The sequence below is a fragment of the Sitophilus oryzae genome, unplaced genomic scaffold (assembly GCF_002938485.1).
Source record: "Sitophilus oryzae breed Bouriz unplaced genomic scaffold, Soryzae_2.0 scaffold_1067_pilon_pilon, whole genome shotgun sequence".
Taxonomy (NCBI): Eukaryota; Metazoa; Arthropoda; class Insecta; order Coleoptera; family Curculionidae; genus Sitophilus; species Sitophilus oryzae.
The window spans coordinates 2,716,454-2,740,363 of NW_022145690.1; the positions used below are offsets into that span (position 1 = coordinate 2,716,454).

The 23,910-nt window shown below is 32.5% G+C and overlaps 1 protein-coding gene across 1 annotated transcript in view; it reads left to right on the plus strand.

Annotated features, from left to right (window-relative positions):
• Positions 1-23,910, plus strand: part of LOC115879914 (BMP-binding endothelial regulator protein-like) — a 279,965-nt gene that overhangs the window by 246,558 nt on the left and 9,497 nt on the right. The window contains exons 5-7 of the mRNA XM_030896970.1: positions 17,580-17,670; positions 17,891-18,067; positions 22,527-22,685. Coding sequence (XP_030752830.1) covers positions 17,580-17,670; positions 17,891-18,067; positions 22,527-22,685 — 427 coding nt within the window. The remainder of the gene's footprint in view (positions 1-17,579; positions 17,671-17,890; positions 18,068-22,526; positions 22,686-23,910) is intronic.

Here is a 23,910-nt window from a genome sequence, read left to right on the forward strand (position 1 = left end):
ATCAAAAGTGGCTCACCCCTATAACATTTTATTTTTTTATTTAAAAAAACGAGATTTGGTATGTTAGTATATGACACAAATTAGGATTGATTGACATATTCAATTGTTTTTGGCCACTTCCTGTTTCACCGGAAATTACTACAACTTTTGATTTTCAGTATTTTTTTACTTTATTGGATAGAAAATGACATTCTGAATAGAATGTCAACTTTTGACATTCTCGCTTAATAAAAAATCGTATTTTAAATTTCAATTTAGAGTGCCATGGCTATGTTAATAACACTAGTTCTTAATCAAGGAGCCTTAGAAAAATAGATTTGATCGTGTAATGTTTTTAGTGTCTTGTCCTGGCCAGTTAGAAAATGCTTAAATCGTATTTTTAATCATATCTCAATTTTTTTAAAGGGAACGAGGGTAGCTCATTAGCATATTTGAAAAAAAGATTTTTTTACGAATAATTTGATACCACACACTTGGTATTTCGAGTCAAATTTTTAAGTTAATAAATAATAAAGTAAGTTATAAATAAACCATATTCGAAAATGTCAAAAGTTGACATAATATAATATGTCATTCTATTCAGAGTGTTATTTTCTGTCCAATAAAGTAAAAAATACCGAGGGCGCCATTTAAAAATCAAAAGTTGTAGTCATTTCCGGTTAAACAGGAAGTGACCGAAAACAATTGAATACGTCAATCAATCCTAATTTATGTCATATACTAATATACCGAATCTCGTCTTCTTAACTTGAAAAATAAAAAGAATAAAACTATTTTTTATTTGAGCTCTATGAATCTTTATCTTTCATCGTCTCTTTATATTTGATAAGGTAATGAATATTTTGAAGAATATTTTTATTCAATTATTTTCTTATTTTCTTGAAACATTAAATGCATTTATTTTATTATCATGTATGATAATAAAATGCATTTAAATCATGTATCAATTTTTTTTTCTTTTTTTTTCATATGCTTTTAGATATCACTTCTGTTTTTAAAATACATTATCTAAAGTTGCGTTTTTAGAAAGCAGACTCAAAAATTTGGTTTATTTTATAACTTACTTTTAATAACTTTTTTTTTATAAGATGTTTATCTGTTGGTTAGTTTCAACCTCGGTTTCAACTATTTTAGTTTTCTGTTTGATTATCTTTAAGCTCGTCTTTAAGAATATTAGATGTTTGTTCATATTTGAAAAAAAATATAGTTTTTATTCTGAATAAAAGTCGCTGCATTACAATAAACGTCAATTAAACTAATCTAAATTTAAATATATATTTCATATTATACGAAAAAATACAAAGATTTCATTATTATTAATTTAAAAACAGATAAATTTCACAATAGCAGTGAAAAATCATTAGTAGAAGTGCCATTATAATTGAATTTTTGCAGTTCTTTTTAGAAAAGCTCAACTATTTTTAAGACTATTCAATAACAAACAATTTAAATATGAAAACAATAACAGAATTTTGGCTTTTAATTTAAAATATCATATATACACGTGTATTTTTCAATCTAATAATCATAAATTATTATTTATCTTTTGTTTGTAATGTGGTGTTTTGTAAGAATAGATGCATGCAATCTGTTTTGGGTTTGGTTTATGAATGGGTACGCGTGCATAATGGTTAAATTAAATCTATGGTTCTTCTCACATTACATCTGTCTATAAAAAAAAGAAAAAAATAACTTTATCACACAGTACTTTATTAATTTGTTGCTACGAGGATGGTCTAAAAAGTTTCCGACCTCAACGTGAAGATGGCAGCACTCGTAGATAAAAGCTAGTGAATTTTCATTGTTCATCTGTTGACAGTTATTCACCAAAGTTTTAGCCATTTTGGATTTGCAGTTGTTATGTAACAGTCATTTGAACTAGTTGATGTCAGTGTTTTTGTGAAAATGGACAAAATCGAGTATCGAGCTGTCATTAAATATCTGGTTTTGAAAGGCAATACGCCTACACAAATTAATCATCAGTTGGATTCTGTGTATGGGGACTCTGCACCATCATTTACCACAGTGAAATTTTGGGCAGCTGAATTTAAACGTGGCCGTAAGAGCTTGGTAGACGATGAACGTTCGGGACGTCCAAAAACTGCAACTACCGACGATAACATCGCCAAAGTTCACCAAATGGTGTTAGACGACCGCCGAATTAAAGTGAGAGAGATAGCAGGGGTTATGAACATATCAAAAGAACGTGTTTGTCACATATTAAATCAAGATTTAGGCATGAGAAAGTTGTCCGCGCGTTGGGTGCCGCGTTTGCTCACGTTAGACCAAAAGCGTGTTCGTATGAACATTTCCAACGCTATGTTGGCGCAGTTTAGGTGCAATAAATCCGAGTTTTGGCGTCGATTAATTACTGTAGATGAAAATTGGATACACCACTATACACCAGAAACAAAAATACAGTCCAAACAGTGTACGGCAAAGGGAGAACCGGCTCCAAAAAAAGCAATAACTGTTATTTCGGCTGGGAAAGTGATGGCAACTGTTTTTTGGGATAGTCATGGAGTTATTTTAATTGATTATCTTCAAAAAGGAAAAACCATCACAGAAGCATACTACGCATCATTACTTGACAAGCTAAAAGCAGAACTTACGGAAAACGGCCACATTTACAGAAAAAGAAAATCCTGTTTCACCAAGATAACGCACCGTCTCACACCTCAGCGGTTGCCATGGCGAAAATCCACGAATTACGGTTTGAACTGCTTGACCATCCGCCTTACTCACCAGATCTAGCCCCTAGCGACTTCTTTTTGTTCCCTCATTTAAAAATTGCGCTCGGAGGACAGAGATTTTTGTCAAATGAAGAGGCAATCACCTTCGTGAACCACTATTTTGCAGAGAAAAACGCCGAGTACTATTTGGACGGGTTACAGAGATGGGAGCATCGCCGGGAAAAGTGTGTAGTGCTACAAGGGTTACATGTTGAAAAATAAAAAAAATATTCAGAAAAAATGTCTTGTATCTTTGTTAGGTCGGAAACTTTTCAGACCACCCTCGTATGATTTTAAAAATAACCTACTTAATACTTTAATACTTTTTTCTTAAATATAATATGATCGAAAAAAATTGGCGCCGGAAGGCATGTATAGCCGCCCGTACTAAAATATGTTAATAAAAAGTTGGTAGGCAGTTCTTTTAGTTTCAAAGTAAAGGAATTTTTCGAATTTTTTTTATCTCAAAAACTGCGACTTTCACTGATTTTGATGTTATTACAAATTTTGTTGCAAATATTATTCCTAATCTTAAATTGTAAACGGGCGTTTCGCTAGCTACTGTAATTTTGGAGTAACGATTTTTTAAATTTTTAACCCCCTCCCATACCCCCTTACCAACCCCCCACCCCGACCAAAAACTAATGTCCAGATTTTCGGGTGCCACAGTATTTTTTGTGCCAAATTTGGTTAAAATCGGTTTAGCGGTTTTTGAGTTATCGTGTTACAGACGGACAGACAGACACCATGAAAATATTTTGTATTTAGGTCATTTATGACCCAAATAACTCATTTTGAGTGAATAGTTAATAGTTAATAGCCTACCATACCTATTGGTATGGTCGGCTAAAAAAAAGCATCAGCGATGGCTATGAAAAGAATCACTGTCATTTTTTGTGTAAAATTATATGGGGAACGTCATCGATCGCGTTATTTCCATGCCAACTGGATGCCGTTTTCTTTCGACCACATGGTACCATTTTACTTAACATTTCTTTTTGCTCTTAAGCAAAAATAATATTTTTGAGGCCCCCAGTATATAAAAATATGCTTAAATTATGACTACTTTGGCTGTGTTGAAACTTTTATAATGAGTATACAATAGTATACAATAAATGAGCCGTTCACTACACTAAATGAGCCGTAAAACAACTTAGTATATTCATACCTTTTTATATTTATAACATTTTTCCAACATTAGAGAAATAGTAACCTTTGAAGTGTGGAAAAATGTTGTATGAATATAACAAGTGGTTTTACACTTAAATTTAAGATTTTTAAATAAGCGGATTTAATCGAATTGTGCAGTGAACGGCCTAGTTTTTGAAGGGTGACCAAACAAAAATTCTCCCAAAATTCATTTTGCATTCATTTGCAAATTCATTGGTGCAAAAATCACCCAAAATTTTTTACCGTTTTTTTCTTTGTGCCATGCTGGCATAGATCGCATCAAATAGTTGGCTGATCGGCTCCGTAAGAATGTATTGTTTTCACTTTTGCAACTAAATAATCGGCCAACTAAAAATTGTCTGTCAGAACAGAAGTAACAAGGTGTATATTTTCCAGTACCTGCACTGTCTTGATTTAGTTTTGAATATTTAGTATAAAACAAGCTAACCATTAATATAAACAATAAGTTATTTTATTTTTGTTTTTTAATTTTTTTTATTAGGTATAAAACTATTGTATTGTTGCTATAATTAATATTTTATTTGCAGATTTTTTTGTTCTTATTTGATGGTTAAGTTTAATTACATCCTTTTTCTTCATTTTCTCGTAAATATAGTAATAAACTTTTGGCAGTTAGACTCTTTGAATATATCACGTCTCATTTTTCAATTCACTTTGGGTATTCACACAATTGGGCATTTGTTTTTTACTTGAACTCCAGATGAATGAACCTAAATTTTTACGTTTAACCGTTGATTGAAAAAATTGGAAAGATACGCAACCTAATGGTCAAATTCGTGAAAAGGTTGATTTGATTTCCCCTTACATCTCAAGTGCTATAAGGTGGAGACACCAATCGTTCTGCAGTCAACGCATAAAACACTTATTTTTTTCTAATTCGGCCAGCGAAGGCATATCGAAGACGGTGTGGTTCTGAAAGCGACAGTGTTGCCATATTAAAATGTGTAATATCTCTACTACATGTGACGGAAATACGTTTGGATTAAAAATCCGCGTTAATGTATTGAATATTTATTCGTGTTAAACCTAGAATAAACAAAAAAAAATCTTTTATAGGTACTGAATATGTCGTATGATCGAAAAAAGTCGTTTAGTCGGCTTGGAAATGACGATTATTGACATGTCTCATAATATTTTACGTATGAAATAACAGCGATATTCATTTCCAAGCCAGCTCTGACGCCGTTCTTTGTTTAATCATATAATATTATATTAAATTGTTTAATTATAGAAAATCCGGATTATTAACGTACTATAATCAAAATCCGTAAATCTACGGATTAAACAGTAGTTGTGGCAACAGTGTCTCTGGCAACCACTTACTCTCTCGACTGAAAGCAGAACTACAGCACATTATTCTTTATCCGCTGCGCTGTAAACGATCAGCGCGCAGTGGCGCAGAGCCAAACTAAATCTCGGACAGGCTGTCGGTAACACCAGTTACCGACATGTTTCGCATCTACTTATTTCTTTAGTCAACGGTTTAACTTAGTTCGTTAATGCACTCTGGTAGAATATAGAATGTTTAGGAGAGGGGTTACAGCGCGAACTTACAGATCTATTGTGTGTCATCTGGTAAATTCACAGATGTCACACAAAAAAAATTAACTTCTTTTTTAATTTTAATAAAAGTAAACGTAATACCTACTTATAACGATAATGTTACTTGTTACTCTATGTTTTAAATATTGATATATTTCCATAAATCAGATATGGACTGTAGTTTCGTAGTACTACTTCATTTAAAAACTGTGTTTTTAACCCACGACATTTTGTTATTTATAATATATATTTTGACCTTAACATTTCTGACCTGAACATTTTTATCTCTTTTAAATATCTAATATTCTAAACAAGGGGGAATTCCACATGTCTGTTTGATCATTCATCAACTTTATTGAGCACTTTTTTTATTTATACTTCTACTGTATCAAGTAGTATTAGCATGTTTTACTTTTTATATTGGCCATAAGAAGTTTTGTTACTTCCATTAACCAGTAAAGTATAATATATTGTATCTAAAATTTGTTAGGTAAAGTTTGAATTTTTTCTTTATTTATTTTATTAAAAACTAGCGTGTACCCTCGACTTCGTTCGCGTCGAATTAATCATTTGTAATGGTGATGAGTTCCATTAGCATACAAACTGGATAAAATTTTCTCACATTAATGTCAGCATGAGATAAACAATATGTTAGGTAGTTTCATCTCGTTATATAGAACTTGACTTTCGAAAAATCCGTTTGCCAAAAATAAGCTTTTTACGTCAAGCAGTTTAAGCAGAATCGTGGTTAATCAATTACCCAACTTTTTGGAACACCCCGTATGATTTTTTAAAAAAATTCAAAATATGTAAAAAACAAAATAAATTATGCGTGTCCAAGCGTTTTCCCGAAAGACTAACCGTTTTTTAAATAACAAATATTGTAATATTTGAGGGGTGTTTTCACCTTTTTGGAATTTGAGATTCGAGAAACCCCTCCTTATCGAACCACTACACCCCACAGTCAATCCGTTTGCCAAAAATCAGCTTTAAACGTCAAGCAGTTTAAGCAGAATCCTGATTACTCAATGGTCATATTTTATGAAACACCCTGTATAAATTTTTAAAAAATCTTAAAATATATAAAACAACAAAATAAAATATACGTGTTCAAGAGTTTTTCCGAAAAACTCATCGGCTTTTAAATAAAAAATATTCTAATATTTGAGGGGTGGTTGTTTCGAAAGAATTCGAGTTTCGAAAAATCCCTTCTTATCGAACCTCTACACCCTAAAGTCAATCCGTTTTCCAAAAATCAGCTTTTTACGTCAAGCGCTTTAAGCAGGATCGTGATTAATCAATGACCAGATTTTTCGAGACACCCTGTATACATTTTTTAAAAATTTTAAAATATGTAAAAAGAAACAAAATAAAATATACGTGTTTAAGTGGAAACTTGACCGTTTTTTAAATAAAAAATATTGTAATATTTGAGGGGTGATTTCACCCCCTTGGAACTGGAATTTTGAAGAATCCCTTCTTATCGAACCTCTACACCCTAGAATCAATCTGTATGCCAAAATTGAGCTTCTTACGTTGAGTGGTTTGAGCAGGATCGTGATTAATCAGTGAGTCAGTCACTTAAGGATTTTATAGGTATATTAGTATAGATAACTGGAAATTTACCTTTAACTGCTAACAAAATTGGAGAAATTTGAAGAGAAATAGGTTATGTAAATCAAACTCTAAATTGGTATATTTACCAATTTTTGGGGGTTATTGTCAGACATATATTTTATTAAATTAAATGAAAATTATGTCGTATTTAGTCAGGAATTCACGAAGGCAATCAACATAAGATACCTTCATTCTCAATTCCTCAGTATGAACCATGATGATTTAATAAAAGAGTAATATATACAATTTAAATAGTCTACTCATACTAAATTTTGTAGTTTCAAGTTTATTTCATTGATACTAAAATATTTGCCCTGTCACGGTAGGCCCTTGCTAAGTCATTCTAAATTAAAAACTCAGTATGACTTGCCAGTAAATTATATTCTTTGCTTTAGACTTTCCATTTGTTTGCTAAAATATTTTGCCCAGTCACGAAATAAAAATATTAGTACATTTCAACCAAGGCTTCTGCTAAACCATACTAAATTATAAACTCAGTACGAATCTTTATTACTAATAGTCCAAGATCCCAGAGCGATCAGACATAACTTATTTTCACAAGAATGAAACCTTGGGCTTTCACTCTCATGTGCTTTGAATACTGGCGTGTTTGTGGAGTTCGCCCTGTGGCACTTTGGCAGATTTTGTTTGACTGATTAAATATAACTTAGCTTTCTTATAATAGCTGTCTTAATAACATATGTACAAATCAGACATGTGAAAATAAGTAAAGTTCATTTATTTTTTGCGGAGTTTTAAAGCGTCTGATAAAAGTTCTGCTCCATAGGAAGTGTCTGATACTTTTGATAATACTCGAATAGTTGTTGTCTCGGCGCACGCATTGATGAGGCGTTCTAGTGTTTCCCCATTTTCCCCACAGGATCTGCATTCGCCGTTTCTTCTTAGTTTCAATCTACTGAGGTGTTCATTGAGGAGACAGTGTCCTGTTAAAAACCCCGTGACAATCCGAAGATTGTTCTTATTTAAATCCAGGAAGATCTTTGATTTTTCTTGGTCGTAAGCCCTCAGAAACTTCTTCGAGTGTCTTAGACCGTTGGAAGATTCCCATTCCAGTTTGCGGATGGAGTCTTCCAAGTTCGGCCTTTAGTTGGTTACCACTTGGGAAGCAGAACGGTTCTGGTCCAGTTAGATAATTTGCTTTTTCATTGTTTTCTATCCCTTGGTGAGCAGGCACCCACACTTTGTTTTCTTTGCCTAATTTATTCAGAGGGAGACCGAACATGGAATAAAAGTTAACGGTGTTCTCTTGAATACAATTAGATATGCAGATGACACTCTGATTATCTGCGATAGTATGGAGGGGCTCCAACATCTGATTGATAAAATAAGCTCAACTGGAGTAGATCTGGGACTAAACATAAACACCAGCAAGACGAAATTTATGGTGTTCAGCAGAGAACGACATGTAAATGCACAACTCAGCCTCAACGGTTCCGCGATTGAACGAGTAAATCAGTTTAAGTATCTGGGCAGCATAATCACGGAGAGCCTGGAACCCGACATTGAAATCAAATCCCGTATTGAAATAGCAAGAACAACGTTTAAAAAGGATGAGATCCCTATTCTGCAACAAAGACCTAAATCTCAAACTGCGACAACGTATGGTCAGGTGTTACGTTTGGTCCGTCCTTCTCTATGGAGTTGAGAGCTGGACTTTGAAAGCTGTCATGCTTAATAGACTGGAGGCATTGGAGATGTGGATTCATCGAAGAATGCTGCGAGAGTCTCCTGGACCGATATGCTGACCAACGAAGAAGTCCTTCGGCGAGCAAGAACAGAACGACAGCTGCTAACAACGATAAAATGTCGCAAGATTTCCTACCTAGGACATGTGTTGCGGGGAGAAAAGTATCATCTCTTACAACTTATTCTAAAAAGGGAAAAATAGAGGACAAACGAGGAGTCGGCAGAAGGCAGATGTCATGGCTGAGGAATATCAGACAGTGGACGGGAGTGTCTGGGGCTGGTGAGCTTTTCAGACTGGCAGAAGATAGAGTTGCGCTCTCTGCAGTGATCGCCAACGTTCGGAGAACCGGGCAGGGCACATAAAGAAGAAGAATTTATTCAGCTTCTATGCATTCTTTGACCAATTTCGAATGGATTGGTACTGAGTTGATCGCTTTTAACGCTGCTTGACTATCAGTTAAGATAGTCAAAAGGGAAAACATCCTTTTCTATAGGAGATAGACGAAAACTAATATTGGTGTCTGGAGATCAATTTTTATCAAAAACATGATTGTATGTTCCGTACATCGATATCTGCTACACTTTCGGTGTTACGGTGTGTTTTTCAGAATATCTGCATTTTTAACAAATCGCTATAACTTTTTTGCTATGGAAAATTTTGTATTTTTATGAAAACATTTCAACATTGCTACTTTTACGTAGCATTTAATGGTTTAAGTATATATTTTTTAAATTAATAATTTAAGAGCTATCCACAGAAAAATTGATTTTTATTTTGGGACACCCTATATATTTTTAATTCACCGAAAAAGACTTAAAATTATCTTTCGAAAAATATAGCACACTTATATTTTGTTCGAGTCCTCTTCGAAATACATCATTTTTAAAAGTTCGACACTTTTAACTAGTAGGCTTTGGGATACTTTATTGATGATCTGCTCCTAATGGAACTCCAAAACATATTTTTCCAGCAAAACGAGAAACGCTGAAGTTATGAACAATTTTTTGCAGCCAAAATCAAATATAATTGGATAGCTAAGCATAATCCCAGCCGTTGGCCGTCAAGTCCGCCAGACTTGATAAATCAATCACCTAAGTCTAACGGACATTATCTGTGACATTGTTTTCAATTTTCTTGAAATGACATAGTTGAAAACCTTTCGATAATTTTTATATATCCATTCTTTTGGTACGAATTTAGTGGTCCTAAGGCAAGACGCATACGTATATACATCGTGACGTAACGATATAAAGTATTTGGCCGACGGCAAGACAACAAGAACGAGCGAAAGACCTTGCCGCGGGCGCGCAGCACTCTTGAAATTAACGCGCCAAGAATGTCCCGTAACGGCCACTCGGCAGAAGTGGTTTTATGTTGTCTTTTTTAGGTCGATAAACAACATTTTCAATAGCGTATAGAGACCTCGCGCAAATGCAAAAAACATCTACGTACGTAGCGCGCTTTTTTTCCTTCGTCTTCGTCGTCTCACTTTTACGAGTTTCGGCAGGTACCCGCATTCCTCGGTACGAAGTTCGATTATAGTCGATCTTAAATCACCCATATTAATGATAAAATAACTCGTGGCTAGGTTTTTCTAAGAATATTGTCATTATAATTAATGGAACTACTTTAAACGCGTATACCTTAACGTATCCGCAAAAGGGAAAAATCAAAGTTGCACAACGGTAACTGGAAAGATCATTCATGCTTGCATTGAATTTGAGAAATCACGTCACAAACCACGACCTGCGTCAAAGAATAGGCCTAAAATATATCGTTAATTTAACAACTAGTAAGCACTGCAAAACTAACTTCACTTTCTTACTTCAACTTTAACAATCACTACTTGATAACAATGAGGTAAATCTTTACTACTTGAATTAATGAGGTAAAACCAAAAACTTCAAACTTTTACCTTAAGAAGCGCTAACTATACATTCCTAAGCTCTATAATACCTTTAAGCCTGAGCAATACATTTATTTGTATTAAAGTGTATTAAAAATGCTTCTTTTATTTTTAGTTTAGACGCTATCGGTTGCTACAAGCTATACTGTCTACAAGCTCACCGTAAAGAGCCTCCTCTTTCGACACTACCTGCCGCAGCGACTATCTACAGAAGTATATAAGTTACGCTCAATAGTCGAATTCGGGCAATGCCGGAAAAAAATACGCAAATCTAGTTTTGAGCAAGGAATATTTCCCAAACCCGAAAAACCAACTAACCAATGAATTAACACCCTCCAAATAACCACGCTAACCAACTCGCCAAATAACTAAACCAATCCAACCAAAAAGAGTGAAACCAATGCAATCAAATCATACTATAAGCAAAAAAAAATAATCGAATAAAATTAATTTTTCGGGTTTGAGAAATATTCCTTGCTCAAAACTAGATTTGCGTATTTTTCTCGGGCATTGCCTGAATTCGACTATTGAGCGTAATATATATGTTACGGTTAAAGTCCGATGTCCGGTTAATGTCGACATTACCCGGTTAATCTCGAGAATAACACACAACAAAACAATCAAAAACATAACCTAACCCAAACATTAACATGTTAATGTCGACTCTAACCGGATATCGGACTTATACATCACATATAATCAAAAATTTTTATGATCAGGTTCGTTCCGTTGACAGTTGTTATAAAAATCTAATATAGTTTCTCAAAAGGATTGTTTATTTCTGTTTATACAAAGGAAGCATAGATATTGATCAAATTTGTAGAACAAAGCTGCAAATCAATACTATATAATATTTTGAATGAAAAATATTCTGTATAGCATGTATCTGTAATTTAAGATTAAACATGTAACCAACAACAAACAATTACAGTTTACAATAACATAAATGAGTGAGAGACAATAGGAACCATGATATGATCCATGGTATTTCCGTGATTTTTTTTGTTACTGACCGAGGTTCACAATTACTTAATTGGACCTACGTTGTTTACGCAAATATTCCATTCGCATAAACAAAATAGCCCCAATCAAGATTTGAAGAACATTTACAGTAACATACATAATATACATTATTTTTTTCGTTATTTTCTAAAATACTACCCTAGAATAAAAAAATTATCATAAGTAAAAAAGTCATAATATTTCCCCGTCGTATGTCCCCGAATTGTCTTTACAAGAGGAGACTTAACTCTTTTATTATTGACATTTGAGAAAAATGCATCTTCATAAACGCAACTTGTTGTTCTCAAATTGTTAATCCCGTTTATAATTTTCGAAATTTCCATACCGTTTTAGAGAAAACTAAGAAAAACATGAAAATATGGCTGAATTTTTTCCTAAAAATCAAAAGGCGTTTATATGGTTATATCATTTCGATTTCATTCTTTGATAGATTATTATTATTAAATTTGATTAACGTCATATACTTTGCTGTTGTTAAAATATCATATTTTCTGATCATCACTCTTACGGTAGCATTAAACTAAATAAATTTTGTACTTAACATTTTAAGACACCAAAAATGTTATGTTAATTAAAATTATATGAATAATAACCTATCAAAGAATGAAAGTGAATTTATATTACAATAGAAACATTTTGATTTTTAAAACTTTAACTATATTTTCAAGTTTTCCTTAATTTTCTCTAAAAATGTATAGAAATTTGGAAAAATATAAATGGGATTAAACATTTTGTCCTTCTCCTTCTTTCTCAGCCTGGCTCCATCCAATGTTGGGATATAGGCCTCTGTAGGTTTTTCAATGCTTTGAGATCTCTAGCCAATCTTATCCGTTGTCTTCCTGCCACTGTTCTGACGTCATCGACCCATCTCTTTTTAGGTCGGCCCACACTTCTTGTTTTTCCCCTAGGTCTCCATAAAATCCAAAATAGGGGCCATCGATCTGGATCCTGTCTTGCCACATGTTCGATCCATTGCCACTTCAGACTTGCCACTCTTTTAACAACATCTATTAGTTTTTTTTGGCGTATGTGGGTGTTCCGCATTTTTTCCTTCATGGTGACTCCTAACATGATTCTTTCCATGGCATTTTGTGCAACTCGGAGTTCTTCTGCTTTTTCGGGTAATTGCCATAGTCTCTAAGCTATACGTAAAGCACAGGTAGGATATGGTAGGATTTTTCTTTAGGTTGATGGGCACCTGTTTATCCTTGAAAATATCGCTTATATTTCCAAATGCTACCCATGCCAAATGGATCCTGCGTTTGATCTCCTTATTTTGGTTTGAATAAAAAGTGTTTTAGTGTATTGTGGTGATTTAATGTTTTTATTTTGCTGTGTAACACCAAAAGTTCCAACCCTCAACTGTAATCTCTTTATTTAGCTTGATTTTATGACCTAAATATATATCATTTTTTATTTTATTTAATTTTTTCTTGGCTTTAGTAGCCAACACTGATCTGAACTGAGTTTACAACACTGATCAGTGTTGTAAAATCCATTCAATGTGTATGTCTCTTTGCAAAAATTGTGACGACTGTATCGATATGTTTATGTTATGTGTGTGGATACCAATGTTGGATATTGGATTATTTTCTTCGCTAAGATTTCAGAATGAAAATGATAAAATTGTAAAAAGAAATCAATAAAAATTAAAATAAAAACTAAAACAAAACGGCCGAAATCTACGTTCAAGTAACAAATTTTGATAAAGACCCTACCAGGTCGAAACGTCAATGAAATTTTTAATATAAAAAACCGTTTTTCTCATTTTTACCTGACCTAAAGCCAAGAAAAAATAAAATAAAATATATATTGAGAGGTCAAAGAAAATAATAAAAAAAAATATATAATGTGTGTGTGGTCTACGTTTTCAATAACAACAACGTTGTCTACAGTAATGTTATTGCTATTGTTGCTCATTATCTTGGTCTTCTTCAAGTTCATTTTAAGACCAATTTTCTGGGATTGGTTATTTAGCTCCTTTAGCATGGTGTTCAGTTCCTAAATGTCGGTGCTCAGCAAGAGAATATCATCTGCGAACCTAAGATAGCTAAGACTAAACGTTCTCTAACTCAGTGTGAGTACATATTATCAAAGCAAACCTTTGCAGGAGGGTAAAAGTGTGAGTTATTGTGAGTTATTGTCCTTTTACCCTCCTTCAAAAGTTTGTTTTGATAAGAAAGCTAAGGTTTACCCCATCGATGTTTAGACCTCTATTTTCCCATTCTAATTTCTTAAAGGTAGTTTCCAGTGCCAGTGTAAATAACTTGGGAGAGATGGTATCTCCTTGTCTCACGCCCTTGCGTGACTATTTTAGAACAAGCATTTTTTTTTATGAACAATGCATTTTTCTCAAAATGTCAATAATAAAAAAGTTGTTCCTTTTGTAAAGACAATCCGAGGACATACTGTAGATAAAAAAGAGTTCTACATTAGTTCTGGATTATTTTTACAAGAGGAGTTTTTTTATTATAGACATTTTGAGAAAGACGCATACTTCATAAAAAAGCGATTCTAGAATGGTTAATCCCGTTTATACTTTTTTAAATTTCCATACCGTTTTAAAGAAAATTAAAAAAAACATGAAAATACACTTGAAAGTTTGAAGTCTTAAAAATCAAAACGTTTTCTGTGGTAATATAATTTCTTTTTTCATTCTTTAATAGATTGTTGTCGATAGAATTTTAATTAACGTTATATTTTTTGTTGTTTTAAAATGTTAAAAGAATCATACAATTTATTTCGTTCAATGCCACGGAAAGGGTGGCTACAACAGCAAAAAGATGACGTTTATCACCATTAATAATACCCATCTATCAAAGAATGAAATCGAAATGATATTACCATAGAGACTTCTTTTGATTTTTAGGACTTTGAAAAAATTTAAATCTATTTTTATGTTTTGTTAATTTTCTCTAAAACGGTATGGAAGGTATGGAAATTTGGAAAAGTAAAGATGTTTTTAATCAATTTAGAATAAGCAAAAATATTTATAAAGAATGCATTTTTATCATAATGTCAATAATAAAAAAGTTTTTCCTCTTATAAAGACAATCGGGGACATACTTTATACTTGCTCATTTTTTCAAATATTCTTTAAGTTTTCTGGGTCTAATAATAATAAGGAATTTTTAATTAATTTAAAACGGCTTATTTTTCCATCGAGTTTATGGGTATATTATATTTCCGAGAAAAGCAATAACTGGCATAAATACCACCGACATCCTAATATAAACATGTTTATTACTGGGACGTCACCAAAATGTCAGGAAAATTTGTAATAAAATTAAAATTATAGCCGAATTAATTAGAACTGATTTTTTCAACAATAACATAAAAACAACTTTCCTTATTTAACGCACAATTTATTCAATTAAATTCCTAACAATATTGACATTGCAACACAAAAATCTACATATTTAACACGTCGTTTTATTTATATTACTTTGCAGCCCATAACGCAGCATTAATGTTTATTCTGGTGTTTATGCATAAAATAACTATTTTTTTGCATAATTTAACAGTTCCTATTTAACACCTCATTATAAATTTTGATAGTATCTTGTTCATGAAATATTACAACATTTTATAAAATTTTGTAAATACGTTATTATAGAAGGAACTTGCAAAGGTGCTATAATTCATTTTTTTAAATTGAGTAGCTTAATTTTAAAATTTGACATGGGAATTAGATACCTGGTACAAAAATATTCCAAAAATTATTTAAATACATATTTTAATAATATTTAAATAATGTGATTTTTATGATGGAGAAGAGTATACAAAAACAGAATTTATAAAATAATTTAAGTCTAAATTATTATTAGCTTATAATTCATTAACTTATGATTATTTTTGATAGTTACTGATATCATTTAAAAATATACCGATTTACCAATCCGCAAAATGTATGAAAAATACAAACTACCTACTTAAGTCAAAAATATAATTTTTTTTAAATATGTTTTTATTAAATAATATTTGTCATATTTCATATTTACATTTTTCGTTTTTCATATTTACATAAAATGAATAGCAAACTTTGGTTTTAAATTATTTTCATTTGAATTAGTTTTAATCTATATAAATAAAAAGTACATTTTGTAGGATTTCATAAAATTTAGCGAGGGATTTTATAAATTCAAGTGATTTTTTTATAAAGTCATCGAGGTAATTATTTAGTTTCCACGTTTACTCTAAAATTTAATTGAATATTACAGGTTATACAGGGTGCACCTCAAAAGTGGCTCACATCTATTACTTTTTATTTTTTTCAGATAAAAAAACGAGAATTGTTATATTAGTATATCACATAAATTAGGATTGATTGACGTATTCAATTATCTTTGGTGCGTATAATGAAAAAAATTGCATTCAGTTGGCTTGGAATTCACGATCGATGAGATTGCTTATTTTTAATTTTACATTCAAAATAACAGCGATCTTCATTTCCAAAATAACTTCGTTTTTTAGATCGTATATGGTACTTACAATATAAGACAGACGCTTTGTCAAAAAAGTAATCAGAATATTGCTGTAGATATTAATAATTAAATAATCAATTATAATCAAAATGTTGTTTATTATACAACAGCCCTGTGCTAATATAATATAGAATATAGACTATCCAACGCGTTTTACATTGACCTATTGGTTATGTGAACGTACGAAAAACCTGCTTAGATTTAGAACGCAAAAAGCTAGAAGCTGTTTTTTGCTTCTATTTATTTTAATTTCAAATTTTTACGCCTCCCCTTGAAACTAATTTGTATAAGCAGCACAATGAACAATAGCCTTTTTTTGTATAAATATTTGTGTCTAACATGTATAGTATTTTTTAGCTTGATTGGAATGCAACGTTGCTAAAAGGTATTCATTTTTCAAAGCACAATTCAGTGGAGTTGCATTGATATTTTATTTACGTCTAAAAATGTAAGCAAATAATTTTTAGATTATTTTAAATTTTAAATTATTATCAATATTATACTATGCTACAACTGGAAGACTGTGGCCAGTGGTAGATTGCAAAAAGACTAAACAACTACTAGAGCACAAAAAGAACCTAGTACGCATAATTAAAGGTGTCATCACTGGAAATTGCCCCATGGGAGTAATCCTCGTGAGATAGAAGATTTCCAACGACGACTACTGCAGAGAATGCGATGAGGAAGAAGAAATCATAGAGCACCTGCTGTGCTAGTGTCCGGCACTGGAATACAGATGCTTTAAAACTTTAGGACAAGGTTTTTTGGAGGGATTAGACGAAGCAGCAGAAGCCAACATAAGTGACATAGGAAACTTTGCAAAGAGATGGAAGTGCTTTAACGCAAAGAAAGAATGAGAGGGAGGTTTGGTTCAATAATATAGGAGTACCGCAATGGGCCCAAGGCCTCCGAGTGAGGGATCACACATGATCCCAAACCCCAGCAACATAACCTAACCTGTCAGTATTGTAAACACCTTAAACTAATATTGCCACAGACTACTCATTCCAAAACCAGTGGATATGCCTACAGTCAGAGCACCAGTTTCGATAGTTTTTATATAAAAGAGCTTCAATGGATCTCACAGAATTTGCTGCAGATATGCAGAGGTGCAAATGATAAGTCTGTTAGCTGTCTAATTAAATGGTTGTAGTTTAGAAGGCGATTTATTTTGTACAGCAATTGGTTTTTAAGCACTTGTAGCATCCAACAGATAATAATAACTATTGACTATTCATTTTTTATTAAAATAATACAAGACTTGGCCGAAAATGACCAAGATTTAATTATGAGATAAAATTTCTCATGCTTTTGTACTTTTAACTTTACTTTATTATTATATACTTATTTATATATATTACTCTTTTTTGTTTCAGAATGGTTACGTTGAGTGCAACAACAACTGTCCTAAAATAGATGAATGTCAAATGATTGTAGATGGTAACGCTTGCTGTAAAATTTGCAAAGGTGAGTTAGTTTTTTTCAAAAAAATATTAAAATTTTGCTATTATTATAAGGAATAGTATAGAACTAACATACATTTTTAACATATTTCACTACTTACTAATCAAATTAATGTGGTTATATGTAAAACACTTAATGTAATAGCTAGTTTTGATTTTAGTGTCTAAAATCTTCAAAATCGCAATATAGACGGAATGTATTTAATATGTATTAAATTTTCTAGGTTGTAGTTTCAATGGGACTTATTATGACAGCCACACAGAATGGACAGATCCATCTGATCCTTGTACAGTGAAGAGATGCGAGGGTGGTATCCTTACCATTTCGAAGTTGCATTGTCACACGCCTTGTGCGAATCCTTTGCCACCGGAGCCGGGAAAATGTTGTCCGACGTGTTCAGGTAGGTATTGTTAGAAACTTTATATTAAACATAGAGAAGATATAGAATTTATGGCCTAAAAGGTCCGCAAGATATAGTACATAAGAAATCAATGTTTGTTTATTGGACTACACATTAGTCATAGCGTTGAGCTGCATGTATTTATATTAGATCTGTGATAAATAATAAAAGCAACCTTTAAGCGAATAACCTTTAGCCGTTAACTAGAGAATTTAAACCTGCTGGTTATCACATACACATTCAGTACAGATTTTTTGAGTATCGGATACATTCTGCCCTACACACATCCGTAATGAGCCTTTCTTCATTACTTTGGTGGATATGATGGACCGTTGTTTGTATTTTTACATAATTTTCTAATTCCTTATCGCCCAACTTATCGTATTGTAACACGCATTGGATTACATTCATTAGTACAATACCATGTATTTTTATTAATTGTTATCACAATTCTAGTGTACCTTATGTTTGTTTATTGAATTTAATGCAAATTTTTTTAAAAATTTAGACTTAATTAGAATTTTCTCCGTTTATCTCTTCAACTTCAAGTTTATCTTTTAAGTCGTAACATTTTCGCTAAATCTCATACTGCCGTCATTTTAATCTAGAATGTCCTATGCCCACACTTCAAGTCTTGTGACATTGCATAGTATTCCGAAGCTGCTCATAAGATCTACCAACTTTAGAAAAGCATCGGAAATAATATTACTTCCGGTACATAATGAGTGTTCGGAAACCTCGATGGCATATTTATAACAGTCTTACCTTGATATAGCACTTGACAAAATCATCAACTGTCTTAGAAACTTTTTTGTCACATCGCCTAGACCTAGTTGCCTACTATGTCTGACGATTGCTGAGCATTTATTAAAAAAAATCAACATACGTGCGTTATTTTTAAAAGTTAATGTTGCTTGATTTTAAAAAACTGTGACTACTTAAATTTTTTAAAAAAAATATCAAACATTATAGACTGTCAAATGTTCATACCAATATTCCACTAACAAAACTGTAAAAAAATCATTTTTTTTAAATGAAAACATTGTTTTTTCGCATGATGGCGTTTTGGCAGAGTTCTTTTTTATAAGAATTGTTTTCCTATATTTTCTTAGAAAGAGGAAAAACAAACAAGGAAAGACGAATTTTTATTATTGATAATTTGAGAATAATGCATTCTTCATAAAAAAAATTGCTTGTTTTAAAATAGTTAATCCCGTTTATACTTTTTCAAATTTCCATACCGTTTAGAGAATTACCATTATAGAGAGAATTAAAAAAAACAGATAAATGTAGTTGTGAAGTCCTAAAAATTAAAAGGCGTTTTTATGGTAATATCATTTCGATTTCATTCTTTGATAGATGTTGTAATTAATTTTGATAAACGTGCTATTTTTTGATGTTGTTAAAATATCACATTTTCTGATAACTTTTACCACTCTTTCCGAAGCACTGAATTAAATAAATTTTGAGCTTCTTTAACATTACAAAATAGCAAAAAATATGGGGTTAATTAAAATTCTGTTAATAATAATCTACCAAAGAATGAAAACGAAATTATATTACCATAGAAACGCGTAGGACTTTTTAATATTTTTTAGACTTGTTTTTTTAATTTTCTTGAAAACGGTATGGATATTTGGAAAAGTATAAACAGAATTTAGCATTTTAGAACAAGCAAAAATTTTTATGAAGAATACTTTTTTTTTCTCTATTAATAATTTTTCTCCAAATGTCAAAAATAAAAAGCTTTTCCTCTTGTAAAGACAATCCGGGGACATACGTGCGCTCGACAATATTCATTCCGATATAAATTGTCGCTCTATTTATAATTGATTAGAGACGCGTTCCTATATATATGTAGTCCTTTCACCCTCTATATATACTTCACTAAAATCCATTTAATGGACTGGTGTTATCATCATTTGAGCTGAAATACTGACTGCTCCAATATTTACACTGTTATTCAAACTTTATAAACCGGTAATAAAAGTCAAACAGCCAATATCATCTATTTAAAATTCTAATTATACGCTTATTGTTTGCGAATGGTTCGACATCCTAATAAAACTAATTTGATAACCGAAAGCTTCCAACAGCTTGAATTGTTCGTGCCAAAGAGAATTCCGATGGGGTTATTTAACTCATTAATTTTTGTTTGCTCATTTTATATAAATGAAGGACACTCGCGTCCGTATAAGAGTCTAGCATGCAACATTTACATTCAACAAATTCTTTTGCAGATAAAGACTACACGAATTTTTGAGCATAATCCAATCTTTTATTCATTAGAAATTTTGAATATATATAAGTTCGTTTTTTTGTACCCCTTTTTGTTTTTCTTTTGGGTTTGACCTTTTGCATTAATACACTGGTACATATTATAGCATTAATACACTGGTAAGTATTATACAGATTTGGCACTTTGAATGTCCGTTGACTTTATTTATTTTGCTTATACAACGTTTCGGTCACAAGTATCACCGACCGTTATCAGGTGTGAACTAATCTGAATCCTAAAACTACTGAGCTAATATACTAGAGCCGAGCATTCACCCTTCAATTAGTTGGGTGCAGTAAAGCATGAGGTTGTCCACTAAGAATACCAAACGTTTTATGAGTGGTTGCCATATTGTTGAAATTTCCATACTTGGATTGCTAAAGATTTTATTATTATCAGATACGAATACGGCTTCTTTAAATTTGCGCTTTTTTCCAATGGGGTTCTTTGTGGAAAACCCGAGCTTCCGACAGTTTTATTTTGTGGTGCTTGTACCACACATGATCTACAATGCCCGATTTCATTGTCTCATCTCTGTGCGTATATTTTTTATGTTCATCAAGTCGTACATATAGAGGAAGTTGTCTCTCCAATATACGACTCGCCGCACTCACCAGGTACGTGGTAGATGCACTTTTTTTATTGGTTTGATGATTTTGGTTTTGTTTTTGTTAGGTTTGGAGAGCATTCTCCTCGGGCTGGCGTACCAATGAGTCAGGCTTGCAAAATAAAAAAGTAAAATAAAGAAAATGAGGTGCCCGGTGGCGTAGAGGTACAGGTTCTCAGCCGACTATTTTTATGAAAATAAAAATAGTTTGGGTATCTAGGTCGACTCAGCCTTAAATGAGTACTTGGGATTCACAATCCTGAGGTAATAATAGGCGGTTGAAGCGTAGAGTGCTAGCCACATTATCTTCCTTGTATACCGAACGGCTCTAGTATAGCAAGCTGTACCTTGCTACTCCCAAGGCGTTAAACGCTATATACGGGAGCTATTATTATTATTATAAAGAAAATGGAAGTCCGAAATTCTTTTATTTTCGATGTGGCACTTATTTCATCCTGCTGAAAAACGTCGCCGTGACCTCGAACCTTTGATAGGGCTATGGCATTGTCAGATTTCGTTTTTTTTTTGTGGAATGCATTGTGGACTTTTGTAAAAAACATATTCTCAATGGAAACAATACCTACTTAAACTGTGGCACTTCTTATTTGTAACTATTTACATACGCATGCGCTTCGCATTCGGTCCCTTTAAATATTCTATTTATGCATGCTTATTATGTTTCTACAGTCTGCAAATTATGTTTCTCCATTTTACTGATAAATCTGTGTTAATCTGTGACACCGGCATGAAAACGGACACCTAAAACTTTAAATGTTAATATTTTTTGTTCTAGTGGGCCATTATTTTTTAGCCTATTTTTTAAGCCTTCATCTGTCTATTATACGAGGGATAACAAAATTATATTTTAAGTTTGAAACACCCTGTCAAACGATATAACAAATTACGAAATTTAAAAACCACTTTCCCATCAAGGTGCATCTTTGCTCCATAATTTGTTCTTTAGTTCATCTCGATAGCTTTTTTTATTGGAGATATTCGATTCTGAACGATTTACACCATCAAAATCTTTTTGTCCTATCAACACAGTCAAATAGTATTTATTTGCCGTTACTCTAGCAGATATGGCTTTAAGTTCAGAAGTTCTACCATGTTCAAGTATAGCTACTATAGTCGATACACTTCCAAATTCTATGCCAACAAACAATAACAATATTACTTTTCAATGACAGCGACATTACAAAAACCATAAACACTATTTCATCTAGGTATGCTGATAATAATTCAAAAGTAAAAGCATATTTTTAATGCAAAAATTGCTGTTAATCGTTACTGTCTTATTCAAAAACGAATATCTCCAGTAAAAAAAGCTTAATAAAAAACTGTTGCTCTAGCGGCCAATTTTCGAACTTCAAAATAATTTACACTACTGTTTCTTGGATCTATATTTTTTCTACCTACTAAGTTTTATCATTAATAATTTCTACGCTATAGCTAACGTTCTTCGTTATTGGACTACTATGTACAAAAGCAAGCTGAAGGCTTTAGTGTAGGCACATATTGTATTTTAAAAAAAATTACGTTTAAAGAAAATTGAAAATAGTTTTAATTTCCAGAATGTCGAATAAATGGGCAAAAGGCGGCAGAGGATAGAGACGTCATACCTGACGACGATCCATGTTTAAAATGTCGTTGTAACAGTGGAAAATTAATATGTACAAAGAAAGCTTGCCCCGTACTTCAGTGCCATCCTCGTTATCAATATCATTCGCCAGGTAATTATCATAGATATAGGTATATTTTTTGTAGTAAAATAAATTCTGGAAAAAGATCATTTTAGTCACAGTGCTATAATTTTTTAAATAATTTTTCAATTTTGGTAAAGGTTATCCTCAAATTTACTTCTGAAAACTTACTCATTCCTTGATTACATGTGGAAGAGAAAATTACATTTTACCCTTATAAACTTGAGAGATTCCTTGTTGAACAACTGAGCGGTCATACAAAACTTTATTAAGTTTGAGTTTCAAGTGTTATTTTTCCTTTATACAATGTTTTTTTATATGTCAATATATGTTTTTTGAAAAACAAATTTTATAGAAAGTGTTGCGTTACTACAGTCTTGTTAACCAATAAAAAACGCTACATTCTTGGTAATAGCCTAAAGAAATATCCAAAAATTAAGCACGTGTTGTTTTCTCGCGCAAAATTTGCAATATTTTAGACTACTTAGATCAGATTGGATTCTTCGAGGTGGCTATCAGTCTGATCCATTACGATCTTTTTAGATCTAGTGGTCTTCGTCTGCTTCTCTTAGTACGGGATCATTCGTCTAGCAATTTGGAATCCTCCACTGAACCCTCCATATAGCTCTCTTTCAATGGTCTATTATTGCCTATTACGGAGAATCGCACATTTGTCAGGCTTGGCTCATCGACATAAAATATGTTCTGTCGTTTCTTCATTCCACATTCAGATTGACAGAACCTGCACATGGCTTCGTTCGTTATTCCCATTAGCTTTAGATGTCTATTCAGCTTATAATGCCCTGTTAGTAGACCCACTACAAGTACGACTGTCTTTCTGTCTTTGCTTATCAGGTCTGCCGTTAATTTTGTTCTACTATAACCTTTTTCGCCTGTCTCTGCCCTGGTGAATTTGTCCATCATTCTAGAGATTTGTTGCCACTCATCGTTCTCTGGCCATTCTCCTGACTCCTTTTTCGACGCCGCAGAAGGATTCTAGGTCTATGAATGGCATTGATGAGCCTTGTTTGGCCATTTCATCTGCATTTTCGTTACCCTTTTGACATTCGTGTCCTGGTACTCAGGCTAACATAACATTGCTATGCATACCCAACGAATTTAAAGCACACACACACACACAATCCCAGACTAATCTAGAATTGACCTCCGCGAAATCGAGTGCCTTTAGCGCTGCTTGGTTGTCTTTGAAGATGGTCACCGGACGATGTGTTCTTTGCTGCCTTATTATTTCTTC